This window comes from Lithobates pipiens, unplaced genomic scaffold, assembly GCF_037356315.1.
Source record: "Lithobates pipiens isolate NorthernLeopardFrog02 unplaced genomic scaffold, aLitPip1_a1.2 Scaffold_13, whole genome shotgun sequence".
Classification (NCBI taxonomy): Eukaryota; Metazoa; Chordata; class Amphibia; order Anura; family Ranidae; genus Lithobates; species Lithobates pipiens.
In genome coordinates, this window is record NW_027507718.1 from 396136757 (window position 1) to 396155385 (window position 18629).

Sequence of the window (18629 nt, forward strand, 5' to 3'; positions counted from 1 at the left end):
CTCAGAAAGATGCTCGGCCCTTAAGTGGTTAAATGAAAATCTTATGTGGTATCTTACGAGGTAAATTTTCGCACTTGCACCATCGAATATCAGATGGGCTGTAGTGATTGGCTATCGAAAGCTGTTTACTAACGATCAGATCATACGATCACTTCAAAATTGGTATTTTTCGTATAATTTTTGGATTGGATTGTGTGTATTGGCCATAAGGCTGCTTAAAAACTTCCCGGACAACAAGCTCCTGGCTGCAACAGCTTGTTGCCTTTATTTTAGGCAGTGATCTGCTGCTCAGTAAAAGTGATCTACGCAGCACTACATCAGTGATTGTAAATCCCCCCCCCCCCAGACATTTTTACATATAGGTAAGCCTATAATAGGGCTTACCTATTTTCAGTACATATATCTCCTAAAGGTGCACAGTTTAGGAGATCTTTACCTTGTAGTGCACCAATGAGGTCATGCGCAGTAAAGAAACTGCCCTACTTGCCATGACTTCCCCAGCACGTACCATGATCGGCCGCTCCAGCTCTGGCCAGTCACAGAGCCAGAGTCTGCGGCCACGGAAGGAAGAGGGGCAAAGATGGATGCTTCCACCAGCGGGGACATTGCAGGCTTCATTTGGAGGTAAGTGCAACATAATGGGTTAGTATGGGATGCATATTAGCCCATTATGCTTTTACTCTGCAGGGGAATAAAGAGGAAGTAAAAACCATCACGGTTTACTTCCTCTTTAAACAGTGATTTCCCAACACATGCAGGGTATCACCATAGATATTGGAGTGACAGCAAAATTCTAGAACTATAAATTCAGTCTGATTCTAAACCGATTGCCTGTAAAAGATTTAAAGCGTCACCTAAAATTTTAGGTACTGTAGTTTTTTGCCATTGCACGTGCACAAGCAATTTTGAGCCTTGACATGTTTGATACATATTTACTCAAGGCTACCCCAGCTTTTAAATTTTAGTCAAAAATTAAGTATTAGGTTAGGTTTGTAAGCACTGAAATTTATTTTTCCCAAAAAACTGTTTGATAATCGGCTTCACAAATATTGTGCAGCATAAAAAATTGCAACTGCTCTCCATACAGCAATTTGAGAGACTTCCTTGAGAAAGTCAGGACAAGCGTTTGAATCGCGGCTGCACAGTTTGTTAAAGGCACATACTTTGTTTTTATGTAAGTGCATTACTTTTAAATAAACCTGGTATACACGATTAAACTATGAGAGCACAGCCTATGTATCTTTGAGATACTGGGAGCTGAGAAATAGAGGACGAAGGTCATTTAAAAAGACATCCACCACCGAGGTAAGGAACATCTCATAAGGATACTTTAAAAAGGAAAAAAAAACAAGTCATACCCCAGGGGGAATAAGCGCAGTAGACCTAACAACTTACGTTTTTAGGTCCAAGTTTTAAGATGAGCGCACTAGAGAGAAGGTGACAGGATACACTTGAATGATGGTATGAATATTTTTAATATTTGAGCATGCAGTGGACTTTGTGTCATTATCATTGGAATTATTATGGACTTATACAGCAATATGGAGGATAGAGACATTATAAGGATGCAGACTGTTTATATTAATTATTTTATTTATTTTTTTTATATAGTTTTGCTATATAGCTCAATATAGAAGCTCATTGTCACACAAAGTATCTTACAAAATAGTAATCTATCACTTTCATTTTCACCATAGAAGGTGCGCTGCATAACTATGTACATAAACATTGCTATTTACATGAAGGAACACATATATGTGAGCAGCACCTTCTCTTTCACATATACTTTGTCATATTTTTTCAATTGGTATATTTTTAAAATTTGGTATATCTATCTAGAACATAACAATAAGGTTTAGAGGTAGCGCTGAAGTAATCACGCCCAATAATCCGCTGATTGTTTTGTCTATACACAATCACACTGATACATGATTGGATCAAAGCTGCTCAGATAATGTAATGATTTATGCCTCTGTATTTTCTTAAAATGCTTAACGGTGTGTTTTAAAATAAACTCTGCCTATGAAGATGAACACTAAAACTGCACTGTACCATGTACTTGAACCTTGATGCAACCAATAGTCACTCAACAATTCAAGATGTAACTGAATCCTCAGAAAAACTCTACGTGCTTTATATACATACAAATATACACACACAAACTGTATAAAATGAGCAGCAAAAGAAGAACATATAGTCATTTCAGGAACATTTAAACATTAGCATTGGTAACAAAAAATAAAAATAAACTTACATATTCATTAACTAACACAGGGGAGTCAGTGGCAGGACTGCCAGGTCCAGAGCTCTCCGCTGATGCCAGACTTGACTTTGTATCTATGTCCACTGATGCCAACAAATCACCATCTTTGCTTAAATTCAAGGAATCGGATACTTTGTCAGCTGTGATATTAGGTTGATTTTGTTCCTCCTCTACCTTTTGTACATCTTCTAAAGTAAAAACACAAAAAAAAAAATCTTATATTTTAAAATACAAAATATAAGATGTGCTCTGGTACACTATAGAAATTATTAGCAGCCACACTAGTAAAAGTCTTTTTGCATTTTTATGGTTGTAAAGTTACTCTGGTGTCTATAAAAGTACAATTTATTATATTTTGTACTTTCAAAAGAAGTCATTGATACAGCTGGGGATAAATGCAAAGAGATTCCTACACAAAACCAATTCTAAAATGGAAAGTATATTCTGCACTTAAAATAGGCCCCACACTGGCTATTGGTATATTTATTGTGAAAAGGTGTTATAACCTGTATTTCCATATTTAGGAGAACAGTACAGGACACAAAGGACATTCATAGAACGTAAGGTAAAGGCTGCTACCTTAAGCAATTGGCAAAGCATTCGGACACTACACCTGGGAGTACCCCCATAACTCTACCCACTGCTCTCCGTTTTGGGCAAGCATTGCAGAGTAACCCCAGAGAAAAAGGGGAGGGTGGCCTGTACCGTATTCCAAGATATGGAATTGACAGGCAAGTAAAAAACCTTTAGCTTAATTGTGCAGTACAGGTCAAAGACCAAAACTCAGAGTGCCACTGAAAGTACGGGAATGTTCGTGAAGGTAAGGTGAAGGGATCATTTCCCCTGGATCCGGGCAGTGATGGTTGGTAAAATCTGCCTGCCAATTGTCCACTCCCAGAATGTGAACAGTGTAAAAATAACTGGACAGTGGTCCTCTAGTCATGGGAGAATCAGACCTACTTCTTTCAAACTGCTTGACTCCTGGTACCTTGCTGATGATTGATAAAGGCCACTGCTGCAGGATTGTTGTACCCTTATTGTGTGTCCCTGAAGGGGAGCCAATGACACAGTGCTAGTTATAATGCTCTGGATGTTGAAGAGGAGCGTTGCTTCCCCCTTGGGGACCAGGTTCCTTAACCACTTCAATACCAGGCACTTATACACCTTCCTGCCCAAGACAATTTTCAGCGCTGTCGCAATTTGAATGACAATTGCGAGGTCATGCTACACAGTACCCAAACAAATTTCTTATCATTTTGTTCCGATAAATAGAGCTTTCTTTTGGTGGTATTTGATCGCCTCTGCGATTTTTATTTTTTGCGCAAATAAAAAAAGACCATAAATTTGGAAAATAAAAAAATATAGGATTTTTGTACTCACCATAAAATCCTTTTCTCTGAAGTTCATTGACAGACACAGCATCTTCATCTTGACCTTAGGGTTATATCGCCCCTTTAGGAGAAGACTAGGCAAAAAGTGTTAAAAACAGCAACACTTGCACAGTACCGCCCAGGGGCGGTCCTACTGGCTATAACCCCTCACACTGCATCCAGCAGCTCAGTTCGTTTGCAGTACAAACATAAATAGAAGGGGTGGGTGCTGTGTGTCAATGAACTTCAGAATGCAATTTTCTCTTTCATTCATTGACGGACACAGCATCTTCATCTTGACCTTAGGGACGTCCCCAAGCAGTGTCAAAAAAAAGAGGGGTGGGAACAGCAAGATAATAACTCCACCCATAACAACCAGAGCTCCTCAACGAAGTTGCTGCAACCTTAAACAGGCGTCTGCAAAACCTAGCGGCCAAAGCAAGCATCCAAAGTTGCAAACACATTAACCTTGTAAAATTTTGTGAAAGCGTGAACCGACGACCAGGTCGCCGCCTTATACACCTGGGAAACGGACGCTTGATGTCGGAAAGCCCAAGAGGCACCAATTGCCCTGGTAGAATGTGCCGTGACAGGAAAGGGAGGCGCCCGACCCCTTATGGCATAAGCCTGAATGACAATCTGTCTGAACCATTGAGAAATGGTGGCCGACGAGACCGCCAGTCCCTTCTTCGAACCAGCCACCGATACAAACAGCAAAACAGACCTCCAAAAAGGAGCCGTAGCAGACAGATACACCCGCAGAGCCCGGACCACGTCCAAGGAATGCAAAGCCAGCTCTTTGGGGTTTGACGGCCGAGGACCTAAGGACAGAAGCAAAATGTCCTCATTTCGAGGAAAGCCCGAAACAACCTTTGGCAGAAACGAAGGCTGCGGACACAGCACCGCTTTATCCTTGTGGACGATCAAGTAGGGAGACTTGCAAGACCTCCGCTTTAAGGGCAAATCCGCCAGTGCTTTCTTAAGATGCCTGGTCCGCAGACCAGCATTTCAGCCAAATCAGGCGACGCAGCACTACTGTCGATACTGAAGCTCTAGAGAGCAAGGGGGTCATATCTAAGGCCACATCACAGACATACTTCAGGCCCTGCACCAACTGGTCCGCCAGCTTGACACAGACCGAAAAGCCTGTTGCTTTTCCAACTCACAGTGCAACAATTTAGCCCATTCAGTAAGCGTCTGACACCAGAGCCATGGCTAACACAGGCCGCAATGCTGACCCCACCACCGTAAACATGGACTGGGCAACCATCTCGGCCCTTCTGTCGGCAGCATCCTCGAAGGCAGGAGTCCCTTCCACCGGAATCTTAGTTACCTTATTTAAGCTGGATACCAGGAGTCAACAATCAGATGTCCATATTTTCAGAAAAATCTCCACAAAGGGTTAATGCACCGCCATGCGTTTCAGGACTGAAAAGGCCCGCTGCAGTTTTCCCCACTCCTTTTAAATAAACGTATCAAAATAAGTTGGGTAAGGAAACACCTTAGCTCTGCGGGTTGGCTTGTGGGTCCCAAAAGGGACAGACACCTCTGTAGCCCCCGCTGTATCCTCCATCTTTAGGGTATCGCGCACCACTGTAATAAGTGCTGCCACAAGCACCTTTTCCTGCGCTGACATGGAGTCATCCTCACTGTCCGAACGGTCTTGGTTCGCATCCTCTGATACGTCAGAACAGGGGCCGCCACCAACAGCGGGGCCCGAGTCTGAATCAAAGCTTTCCCCAGAAGACGGTAGGGGAGGGGGCGGTTGTTACCCCCCTTGCACCCACATACCGCTTCCACCCTGGCAACAAAGACCTCCAGGACCGCCGACAGAGTCAATAGGCACCGCAGGTGCAAGGAATCCAGTTGCAATAACCGGGATGCCTGGGGAAGAAGTGCCCACTTCCGATGCCATGCTGACCCACACTCGCCTGTCACCACTTAGGGACCTAAGGCAAGTCACACAAAATGTCCACCCTCCTAGCTGCCACAGACTGAAGAGCCCCCCGCAGGACTCAATACCCTGACCCAGGTACTGTGCTGTGCTGCTGCTCTCCCCTGTGTCATCCACGATGCATCTCTGAAAAGAACGCTGTTCTCGTAGGAAACAAGCACCCAGCGCTAGAGGGAAAACTACCAGAGGCTACTAGAAAATGTCTGCCAGCCTCCTCAACAAAAAATGTCTGAGGGCGCCGAGAAAATGCGGAGACAGGTGGAACCATACTTACCCCTCCTGCAGGGGCTGCTGGACGCATTCCACAGACAGACCTATCACCCAAGCAGTACGGGGTGGCTGGCGGCTACGACACATTGTTACACAGACAGCAGTAGCCCGGTTATATGTGTGCCTTGAAGCATATAGCTAACTGGCCGCCCCTGGATCAGATGGGGCATGTTGTGACCGACCCAGCGTGTAGCTAGGGCCTGCTCACGCTCGATGGCCAAGCTGGGGAGACTACCAGGATCTATATTATCCATCCTGTCACCCAGCTCGGCTATTGATTGTAGATCACAGGAATCAAAAATGCAGAAAAAAGGGACGAATTCCCAGGACCAATGGTCCCAACCGGGAGCCAGGTCCTTTTACACTAGGCAGAAAAAAACTGAGCTGCTGGATGCAATGTGAGGGGTTATAACCAGTAGGACAGCCCCCTGGGCAGTACTGTGCAAGTGTTGATGTTTTTAACACTTTCTGCCTAGTCCTCTCCTAAAGGGGCGATATAACCCTAAGGTCAAGATGAAGATGCTTTGTCCATCAATGGATGAAAGAGAAAAGTCTATTTTGTAATCCTAATACTAAATTCAAGTCCCAAGGGTCCAGGGGTTACTTAACCAGAGAAGTTACCCCCTGAATAAAGTTATGGACCAAAGAATGCGAAGCAAGTGGTCAATGAAAGAATACCAATAAGGCCGAGGCCTGTCCTCAGAAAGCACTACAGGTCAGCTTTATTTCTCACCCCATCTGCAGAAAGAAATCAAGGACTCTGCCTGGACTTATTTCCTGAAGTGCAGCTCCTGGTCTCACACCAGAAGACATGTTTCCCAGACTCCATTATATACAACCATGGAGGCTGGCTCTGCATAAACCAAGGTAGAAAACTACCGAACCTGACAGCCCACGCTTCTTCAGAGTGTGGGCCTCAATAGTCAAACCGTTAAATTTATTGTTTGTGAAGTAGGATGGAACTTCGGACCTTACGAGAGAAGGTCTGGCCCTGAAGGTAGGGTCCATAGGTTCCCTACTGCCATCTCTACGATCTCTTCATACCAAGATTTCCTGGACCCTGTTGGGGGTCACAAATATCAACGACTTCCCTTCCTGCTTGATCCTGAGAAGTTGTGGATGCAGGCAGACTTGAAGGGAATGCACAATTTAGTGAGAACCGATGCCACGGGAATAGCAAGGCATCCATTCCACATGCTAGCGGATCCCTTGTTCTCGACAAAAAGTTGTCAATCTTTTTTGTTGATCCTGGACGCAACCAGATCTATGTCTGGGATCCTTCATCCTTGACATATTGACAGGAAGATATTAGGGTGAAGGAACTATTCTCCCAGGAAAAACTGTTGGCGACTCAAGTAGTCCGTCTGCCAATTTTCTATTTCTAGAATGAAAACGGCTGATAGGCAAAGTCAATTTTTTTTTTCCCAAGATAGGATAAGATTCAACTTCTTCTGGGCTGCCCAACTTCTTGAGCCCCCTTGGTGATTAATATAGGCCATTGCTGTGGCACAAACTGATTGACTTCTAGCAGGAAAATACCTTAAATTTAATGTTCAGGCCCTCAGAACCAAATGTTCTGCCTGAATTTTAAAAATGTTAAAGGGAAAGGCCATTTCTGATCTAGGCCATTTCTCCTGGACAGCTGCCTCTTTCAGGACTGTCCCCCAACCTAAACAAAAAAAGGTTGGCATATGTGGATACCATTTCCCAGGTAACTGAAAGAAGGATTTTCCCCCAACACATATTTTTGTATGTTAACCATAAACTGAGGCTCCGGCGCACTCAGCCTAAGCATCTGGCATTTCCAGGTGGTTTTTCATCCGCGTACTAACCAGACCCGACCCTGCTTAGCCTTCAAGATTTGACGAGATAGAGCGCTATCAGGGTGAAGTGTCTGAGGGCTTTGGAGACAGACACATTGGGAATATAGAGCTTGAATTCTCTGTTTTAAGCCTATAGGATACTGCTTTGCAGCAGTCTAGAATAAGATTGAGCATATAGAACGGCCCTCGAATGAAGCCACCATATTTCCAGACAACCTCACGCAAAGTTGAATAGGAGAAAAACATCTTGCTTCAACTACCTAGATCAGTCCTTTATGGTGCTGATCTTAGCATCTGGTACGAATACCCTCTTCTGGGTGTACCCATGATCAGAACCAAGTATTTTTTTCATGTTTTTAAGAAGATTGCTCCTAGGTTGAGAATCCGACCTAGATATTCCAGCTACTCAAATGTGTTGACCACACTTTTGGTCTAAGCGGGCTACCGACTGGTCTAACAACAGATCGACTAGGTAAAACCATGATCGTTATACCTTGGGCCCTCAATCTGGCTAGAAAAGGAGCCAGAACCTTGTACTCGAGGTGTAAGCTAGATCAGAAAGCAGAGCTACACACTGAAAAAGAGGATTTCCCACTTTGAAATAAAATATTACTAGTAAGCGAGGAAATAGGCATATGGAGATATGCATCTTCATGTAAAAGGGGGAAGATTATATTCAGCAATTGAATTTTTGAGATCTAGAATGTCCATTTGGATTTAACCAAATCCCAATTTCTGTCCTTACATGGGGCCACCATGAATACTTTTGAGAAAACAAGGAGACCAAAACTCTTGGAACTCCAGTTTGTACGTTGGAGCTATTGAGGAAGTCCCTCATTCGTCTTGATATTCCTTCTGCCAGATCCCTGAGAACTGTAGAAGAATTCCCCCTATTGAGCAGGCGGGGGCAACTGCTCATAAGGAGGCTACAGTATCTTGTAGGCTTCCCTCCTCAAGACCTCTTTTGCCCCTGGGATTAACCCTGGGGATTACCCTGTGAACCTGATGGAGGAGGCTGTCGTGACTGCCTGGAGGCTGATGCCCCTGGCACAGTAGGAGCCCAGAAAATAAAAGCACATTAACTCCTTCACTTAAAAGGCAAAAGGGGATCTTTCTTTCGCTAGACATTCTTTGGAAAATATCCCCAGATAGTTGTCTAACCGCAAAAGGGAAGACTAGCCAGGAACTTCTTGCATGACACTTAGCGGAGGAGGAGGATAACCTTAAAAACCTGTTAAAACTGGTTTCAATGATTAACCAATTACTGTCAGCGCAGGCTGAGACACTCAACCTGCCAGAGAAAAAAGTGTTTTTATTTTTAATAGGAATTCCAACCTTTTATCCATTGGATCTTTAAGTATATGAGTAATGTCTGCCGGACAAGTCAAACTTACTCACAAAGGTTATAGTAGCATTAATTGCTAGTATACCCCGCTTTGTGAATTTTCTCTACCATTGCATAAAGTGTGAAAACGTTTAGAAGGAGCTCATCTGGGTGATCCTCAAGATACAAAAAAAATAAAAATTCCCAACAAGAATGGACAGGCAAAAAGCATGCACAGCTTGAGGAGGCTTTACCGAACACAAACACTCAGTTAAGGGCACATAAATGTGGAGTGGATCATTCAGCAAGAAATTGTACCATCAATCTTACAGATTGTAAAAGCTGACTCTCCCGCAATTGACACCTCGGAAGAGGAGTCAGCCTCACCATGATCCCGAGGGAATCATCTTCTCCTGCCCCTAGTTCCTCTGTCTAGGAAAAAGGAAGAAAATCTGTCACATCTTGACCATACTGGGATGCGATTAAAATCGCTAAACTTCTTTTAAAAACCTACCATGGCTGAGGAAAAAAAAAAAAAAAGTAAAAGCGTAAAACGAAGAGGGGCTGCAGTGTTGAAAACAGTTGCAAAAATGTCATGGCCCCGATGCTCAATCTGACCAGCCAACCCCTCTCAGGGGAGGATGCCATTTAAAGAGTAGGATTTACAGAGCTTGAGGGAGACCCTTTTAGCGCCTTTTTGGGGGTGTTTCAACCCCCCTTCTGAATATAGCCTGATGCACAAAGCAGAGATACTACCAGAAGAAATCGCATCCATTGCTTGAGCAATAGTCAGCCACTGCTATTAACGCTCAGCCTGATGCAATAGTAAATGTGTCAAAAGAATGCTTGTCACCAACCTCTTTCATGCCCCTTCATCTTGTGTCCCTCCACAGCTTGCAGCAACATTAGTGCTTTTAAAAACACTCTTTCCTGCGCTGGGCATTGAAGGACGCCAACAACGCGCTAAGTCACGCCTCCTCCGGCCCCCCTCCTCTCTTTAAAACAAAGTTTTCCCACATGAGTGCGGGCCTCTAAACCTATGGGATCTTACAGAGAGGGGAGAAAACGTTGCGGAGAGGAAGTGCGGCGTGCCGTTATTTTTTTCTTTTTTCAGTGCTTCTTCCTCTTGAAGTGGGGTAGCAAGTAGCACAGGTGGGGGGGCCTGGTGGGGAGGAAACCACCCCCCCCCCACCGCTAGAGGAAATGGAAGCTGCTGCTGCTCCAGACACATCGTGAGCACTCTGGAGTAAGTGTGAGAAGGTATGTGCTCTATACAGCCCTCAGTGGTGACACATAGGCATGACAACATTTATTAATTAAAAGGAGACAAATTAAAAAATTTCTTAGAAAAACTCCACTTAGCTTTCCTGCCGCAGGGTTTTCTGTGGTAAAACCAACAGACCCAATCTTTACCCTTCACGGTGGGTTCCGTTAAACCTTCAGGAGCCGGGGATCATCGAGGAAACCCACAATCCTTGACCTGTAATAGCACCATCGGCAGTAAAACTTTATGGCCTTACTACCAAAAGTACTGGATCCCAGGGTCCAGCTCTCTAAAAAGAGAAGCGTTACAGGCAAAACCTTGTTTCTTCGGATACGAGGCCCGGGTATCATTCAATTCGGCCTAAAAGACACTTTGAAAGGATCCGGCTGCATGGCTAGCCCCAGAAAGGATTGCTCCAGAGGAGCACAGCACATCTTCACTTGTGACCAACACCTTAAACACTGGCGAAAAAACTGAGTTACTCCCAGTAGTGGGAGGGGTTATATAGGGAGTGCACTTTTTATCTTAGGGTGTGCCAGAGTCCATCACCTGAATGTGGCCTATAACCCACATAGTAACTACTATGGCTCTGTGACCCATGATGTACGATAAATTAAATTTTCCTTGTAAACAGTGAACAAATTTTAGTAGAAATCCTTAAACTGTTCCATGTCCAGAACTGGGATAAGAACCCTCAGAAAAATAAGCTTTTGAATAGCAGCAAGGAGATCTGCCTGTTTTTGTGGGGAAGATGGCAAATTTTAGCACATGAATGGGGGAGGATGCAAAGTCCAAAAATGCCTGGAAATAACACTCTGCACACAAACATCTGAAATTTCATATAACCAAATGGCTGAGAAGGCCAATAAACTGCCATAGATGCAACCTGAGGCTGCATGACAGCACTCTCAAGGTTTACCACAGGGACTATCCATTTCTGAAGGACACCCCCCTCAACAAGGTGTGGAGAGGTGACCCCATTTCACTGTGTGAATTAGCACTTTCACCCTGGTTCTTGTAAACAGAGGCATGCTGATTGCACACCTGTGGGCTAGATTCATAAACATCCCAGGGATAGAGCTCAGGGCTATCCATTTGGAGACAGCTTCACCCAACGAGACAGGAAATCTTGCTGAGGAGTCAGGAGGACTCCGCCCTACAGACACGAGTTTGTGCATGAGTGTTGGGAAGACAATCATGTTCTTTAGAGAGACTACAGTTGGCAGTTTGAACCCTGGGTAAGCTAGGAGAGAGCTTGACCCAAGCATACAGGTCTGGGGAACAGATCTAAGGCCTAGGCAGCTGTCTCGTCAGTAGGTAAACCAGGAGGCTGAATAACCATGATGCAATAATGGTGGAACCCCTTGCGAGGGAAACTTCTGTTTGATTTGAACTTTTTGCTTTCTTTAAATAAAAGTGGGCTGCCATGTCCTTTAAAATGCAGTCTGGACTGACACACGTTTGTTCTAATCGCATACACCACTTGAGCTGAATGACCCCGATATTCTACAAAGGTTATTTAGAGAAAAACACTTTGGACGGACAAAAAGCTTATCACCACTTGCCGACCACCTGCCGTCATGTCTGCTTGTTCCCGCAAATCGATGTAGCTGTAAAGCAGTCCCTTTAACAGCTACAGCGGGAGGAGCCAATGCATGTGGCCAGCGGGCACGGTGTCTGCCGGCCATCTGCGATCGCTCCACAGAAAGCCAGGACGGGGATCTGTCAATGTAAACAAGTACCCCTTCTGACAGGGGAGTAGAAAGCGACAGTCTGTTACTAGTGATTAGGAACAGCACTCTCTCTGTACTCCCAGTCAATCCCCCCGCGTGCAGTTAGAAACACCTCCCAGGGAACACATTCAACTCCCTGGTCCTCCCCTAGTGTTAACCCATTCCCTGTCAGTGACATGTATACAGTAATCAGTGCATTTTTAGTACACTGATCGCTGTATAATTATCAATGGTCCCAAAAAAAAAAAGTGTCAAGTGTCTGATCTGATCTCCAGACATTGAGGAAGTCAGCACAACACCCAGGGAGAGTGGCGTGGTGATGTCATCGCTGTCTAGGATGGGTGTGTGCCAGCCGGCTGGCATTTCTTCACAAGCTTTTAATATTTCCACAAATGTAAGTGCAATATTTTTGCTTATAAGATAAACTGTGTTTTATGGACTTACACTATGGTGAGTTTTCCTTTTTCATTGGGATCGCGATTGCTGCTTACTGGTCTGCCCTTTGCGTTTGGATCGTTTGGCTTGTCCTTATTTTAACCACAGCTGATTCCTGCCATGGATGTCTGGAGGTTGATTTGACGCCACAGATTTACTACTACAGGCCCTGTAGCGCTTACCCTCTGGTAAGCACATATGTTGTGTGGTGGAGGTTCACAAGCACTGGCGTTTGTTTGCACAGAAGAATTTGATTAAGTCACCATTTTCACTTCATTCACTCGCCAATGTATGACAAGCATGTGCACACTGGAACACATACATAAGGTTCAGTCTTCTGGGAAGCGTCAAGTTTTTTATTTTTTAGACAGATTGCCTAACTACTTTCGCATAGGTTAATATTATGAAACGTTAAAAACAAATATCAGCAGAGATAATGACAATCCTCTTTCAGTCTTCTTAGCTCAAGCCTATATATAGCACAATCAGAAGGTTAAAACATGGACATTACCTGCTTCTTGTATGCATAGTTCTGCTGTGTATTCACTTTCTGTTTCAGTTTCATTGATAGGATTTTTCAAACTCTACAGAACATAAAAGGATAAAAACAAACATTTGAATACTATACACAACACGAGGCACTGTTCAGTAACATAGCAAAATATTTAATATACCCACCTGTTCCTTTTCATTTTCATCAGTGATTTCAGCATTGGCTTCCAGTGATGTCTGTACATCCACTGGGCGAGCTTCAAACTCATAATTCTCTTCTTCCTCATTCTCATCTTCTCCACTTCCATAGTTAGTCAATGCCTGTGTTTCTGCTTTAGATAAACCTGTCACCATAGTGAAACACAACTATGAATATACTTAATGCGAAAATATCATAATCAAGAAACAAAGTTAACTTAAAAATTGTACTGGAAATATAATTTTTCCCCAACTTGACTACTATACAAGTCTTACCTAGCAAAGTAGTCAAGAATGAGGTTTCTCTTGCCAGCTGGCTGCCCTTGTGCACCGATTGGGCAGTGTATGGGGTAGAGATAAATACAATTCATGAAGTAGCACAAGTACCACCACTGTCACAGTTTCAAAAAAATATAACCTGTTTTATAAACACATACCAGGGTTGTTTGTGTCACTTTTGGGTGCACAACATATGTACACTCTTATGATCAGTATATTATGGAATTGCTATATTCGAGTAGCTTTAGACCCCAAGGAAAGGGATTAGTTCCTATTGTCTCAGCTTCTGGAGTCTTCAAAAACACTGAGCTACACAATGAGGAAGATTGCAGGGTTTTCATTTCCAGTGATGTCAAGAAAATCACAAGACATAATATGCAAGGTTCTCTAAGTTAGAAAATAATAGCACTGTTATAATAAAGCCAAGAACGCAAAGATGATTACATGGTTACAGTTTAACAGGTTCCCGACCGGCGCACGCCAATGTACGGCGGCAGAATGGCACGGGCAGGCATATTGGCGTACAGGTATGTCCAATCTTTATTGCCGCCCTGCCCGCTCGCGGGCCGGTCGGGACCCCCGTGAGTCCGGTCGCGGGTCCCGCGGACTCGATCGCTGCGGGCATACCCGCGATCATCTCACGGGGTGGCTGAACGGAGAAATGCTGTTATAAACAGCATTTCCCCATTCTGCCTAGCAACTAGTGACGCTGATCTCTGCTCCATGTGATTGCAGCAGATTTCAGTGTTCACTAAATGAAAGCCTAGCCCCCCACAGTTAGTAACACACCCCTAATCACTTTTATATATTTATATAGCAGTGATTGCTGTATAAATGACAATAGTCCCAAAAATGTGTCAAAAATGTCTGATGTGTCCATCATAATGTCGCAGTCACAATAAAACTCGCTGATCGCCACCATTACTAGTAAAAAAAAAAATGTATTAATAAAAATGCCATAAAACTATCCCCTATTTTGTAAACGCTATAACTTTTGCGCAAACCAATCAATCGCTTATTGCGATTTTTTTTTTTACCAAAATTATGTAGAAGAATACGTATCGGCCTAAACTGAGGAAAAATAATGCTTTTTTTTATATATATTTTTGGGGGATATTTATTATAACAAAGTAAAAAATAATGCGTTTTTTTTTCCAAAATTGTCAATCTATTTTTGTTTATAGCGCAAAAAATAAAAACCACAGGGGTGATCAAATACCACCAAAAGAAAGCTCTATTTGTGGGGAAAAAAGGACGCCAATTTTGTTTGGGAGCCACGTCGCACGACCGCGCAATTGTCAGTTAAAGGGACGCAGCGCCGAATCGCAAAAAGTGGTCTGGTTTTTGACCAGCAAAATGGTCCGGGGCTGAAGTGGTTAAAGGGAGCAAGATGGCTTTTCAACTCAATAGACCCGCAATCCAATAATCTGCAAGCCTTGTACAGGAAGACTGGTGTATCAAGACCTTAGAATGGAGTTTGAGGGTCATAAGCGAAGGTAATAATGCGAAAAGCAAGATCAAGATAATGGAGTTAACCTCCCCAATTAATGAACAGGAGGTTACCCATGACCCCAAGTGGAAACAAAATTCAGGCATTGGCTCTCTTGAAGAGCTCAATAGCATAATCCAGGAGGATTTCTCAGAGAAGGACAATGTGGGGTGCCGAGAACATGTTCATGAACATAAGGTCAGTCATACACTAAAGACAAGAAACCTGAATAAGCATGTCAGGAACAACCCTAGACACTAGGTAAAACAAGGATGCGAGGAGGACTCAAATAAGGATGCTTTTGCCCAATAAGCGCTCCAAAAAGGATTAGTCAAAACTCATTGTAGCTCTTTCATAAAATGTAAAGAGGAGCTCATATTTCTGAAAAATAAAAGTCAGCAGCTACAAAAATTGTATAGGATTAGAATAGTATCTTTTTTTTTTTTTTAAATAGTTAGCTGGTCCAATGCTGCATTTGTCTCCCGCCAGCTCTAAGGCTGAGAACGGAGTGATCTAACACCGCTGAAAGCTCAGTTCTCAGTGCTCCCTGAGCAGAAAATTGGTGACTATAAGTCACTGCTATTAAAATGCAAATATCCACGCTTAGGAAAAACCTGAACTGCAGCCTCCCTAATAAAGGAATACCACCAAAGTGAGGTCCAGAAATTAATATAGCTCTAGATAGGGGAGATGGCGCTGTTCAAATAAAATTTGTGAAAAATAGTTGTGTAGCTTATTGGTAGACACCAGCACTCGTCACTTATACATTTTTAAACATACACGACTATTTTTCACTATTTTTATTTGAACAGCGCCATCTCCCCTATCTAGAGTTTTATTAGTCACTGCTGTCTGCTCTACCCACCCAACCCCCAATGTTCACTTGCCCACTGAGCTGTGGAGGGGGTTGGAGCAGCTGGCTCAGGCTCTCGGTGGCTCGCTGAGAGTCTGAGCCAGGTGTCACTCCAGGCACGTGGGTGGATCAGCTGTGTGACGTCAGTTCTGCAGCCTTTAAGGCATAAAATTCTGCACATATGCACCAAAACTAGAGGGATGTTGAAATTTGATTAATCACATTTTCTATGGTGTTTATGCAGAGTAGTAAGCCCAATGGCAAGAGCTGTAATCTAGCAAAAAGCTAATTATTGTCTATATTGGGTTTTCCAACCCAGTCTGCTATACTTTGGGCAAAAGGTAAGATGGCAATAGCCAGTTGCAAGGCTGGACCTGCCAGCCCAAACATCAAAAGGGTCTCCAAACGCCTATCAACTGAATTAACTGAATCATTAAAAGGAGGGAATGTCTTTATATATAAAACAGCATATATACAAAATAGCATAAGAAAAGCTGGGTACACAGAGGGAACAGTACATTTCCTTTGAAATTGTTGACATAGGGGTAGTAGGTATGGGTAAATAGCCTCTTGGAATTAAGCCAATCATTACATAAAGTCCAGGGGCGGACTGACCATTCAGCCACTCGGGCACTGCCCGAGGGCCCTGGATCACTAGGGGACCCCATCAGGGTTGCCAGCCTCAGTAAAACCAGGGACAGTAGGTAAAAATCCTCTCCAGTACCTTCTCAGCCAATAGAAACATGTCTGTGTATACTATGTGTACATGTCTGTGTATACTATGTGTACATGTCTGTGTATACTATGTGTACATGTCTGTGTATACTATGTGTACATGTCTGTGTATACTATGTGTACATGTCTGTGTATACTATGTGTACATGTCTGTGTATACTATGTGTACATGTCTGTGTATACTATGTGTACATGTCTGTGTATACTGTGTGATAGTGTGTGTGTGTGATTGCATAGTGTGTGTGTGTGATTGCATAGTGTGTGTGTGTGTGTGTTTGCATAGTGTGTGTGTGTGTGTGTGTGTTTGCATAGTGTGTGTGTGTGTGTGTTTGCATAGTGTGTGTGTGTGTGTGTGTGTTGCATAGTGTGTGTGTGTGTTGCATAGTGTGTGTGTGTGTGTGTGTGTGTGTGTGTGTGTGTGATTGCATAGTGTGTGTGTGTGTGTGTGTGTGTGTGTGTGTGTGTGTGTTTTTGTATACTGTGTGGCCCCATAATCTCCTATTTCCTGGGGGCCCCATGAGTTGTCAGTCCGCCCCTGATGAAGACCAATTGGCGTAATCAAGACTAGGGAAAGGCTTTATAGATTTTGACTTTTTGTGCCTATTGGGGTATGTGGGGACTGGTGGAACTAGATCTAGTATACACTGCCTCAAAGAATTCAAGGTAGACAACATTTGGTGAGAAGGTAAAGAACTGACTTCACTAAATTCCATCTAAGGAAGTTGAACAAATCCTGTCTTTTCACCAGCCTTGCCTGGATCATTATTTGACCTTGAAATCAATGGATCCAGCTGTGTTACATCAGACTTTAAATTAAAAAAAAAATAAAAAAAATAAAAATAAAAAAGGTTTTCAAGTGTAAACCTCATTCTCTGGCAGGAACATTTAAAAACATGGCACTGCTCTATCAAAAAGTGTTTGCTATCCTGAAATACAATGAGGAAATGGAAAATATTGTTTATATGTGCAATGTACAAATTTTTAGCTGCTGCCATTGTTTTAAAGGGAGTTTCTAACAAACATTTGACCCAAGTTATGTTAATAAAAATTAACAATAGCTTGACCTTTTGACCCATGGCATGTATGATAATACACTACCATCTAGAGCTCGTGTTAAAAAATGCTTCTCACATAAGCCGATGTAGAAAGGATATGTCAGTGTGGGAATGGATACTCAAACTTTCGAAACAAGCAGCCAGCAGCACAAGTTAAAAATGAGACTTGGAGATGACACTAAATCTACACTATAAGAGAACCCTGTTTTCTGCAATCACTTAATCGGCCTCGGGATCGCAAACCAGCTATAATGCAAGCTAATTTACTTTTTAATGTATCCCTATAGCATACACACCAGTGCCAATTGCTCATTTGCTAGGAAGGTTAGAAGCTTATGCATGTGTGTCATATGCATATTTGTAGTACTTTGTATGTCCTGTATTGTTTTCCTACAGTTTTAAGTAGTCTGCATATGCAAAATTTTGTTTAGCAAGAGCGCAGTAATACTACAGGGTTTTCTGTTCCTTGCTGTACTGCAAAGTAGCTGAAAAGATACAGGCAAAACACCAACCACACCCAACAGAGCGAAAGAGGAATAGGAGGAAGGAATGGATGGATGGATGCAAGGGCAGAGGGCAACATAACTGCAGGCTGCAGATAGACTCTGCAGCACCAATAGCTGTGCTGCAATCAGCCCCAGAGTTTTTAGTAGAAAGTGGACTTGGGGTGTCTGGTACAGTGGGACTGTCCCCTCTGTGTCTGCAATCACATATACTACGATTGCATGATGATAAAGTAATGTATAGGTTCAAAGTAGGAGGCAAGGCGCCAAGTAAAAAAAACACAGATGGTAGTATGTGAGGGTTGGAGGTGACCAAAGTCACTGTCAGCAGTAATAAATCAAAATTCCATGCGACTCCTTGCAAGCTGAAGGAGCAGCAGAACATGTTTCCTCAAGGTGTAAATACATGGAGCATGCATGGAGAACATCCTTGTATAGAGAGTAACACCAGCACTCATTCTCCCAGTGTTAACCATTTCAGTGGCAAAACAGAACAGAAAAAGATTGTGCCCGGCAACCTATTCAAACGGAGCAGATATTAATGCTCAACCCAATTGGCCTCCCCACTAAAACTGTTCTTCAGAGAAAG

General features: G+C 43.2%; 1 protein-coding gene across 9 annotated transcripts in view; it reads right to left on the reverse strand.

Annotated features, from left to right (window-relative positions):
• PCM1 (pericentriolar material 1) overlaps positions 1-18629 on the reverse strand; it is a 223456-nt gene that overhangs the window by 20310 nt on the left and 184517 nt on the right. For all 9 annotated transcript variants that reach the window (XM_077477374.1, XM_077477375.1, XM_077477381.1 and 6 more), the window contains 3 exons: positions 13115-13272; positions 12948-13020; positions 2255-2451 (listed from right to left, as the gene is read on the reverse strand). In XM_077477374.1, coding sequence (XP_077333500.1) covers positions 2255-2451; positions 12948-13020; positions 13115-13272 — 428 coding nt within the window. The remainder of the gene's footprint in view (positions 1-2254; positions 2452-12947; positions 13021-13114; positions 13273-18629) is intronic.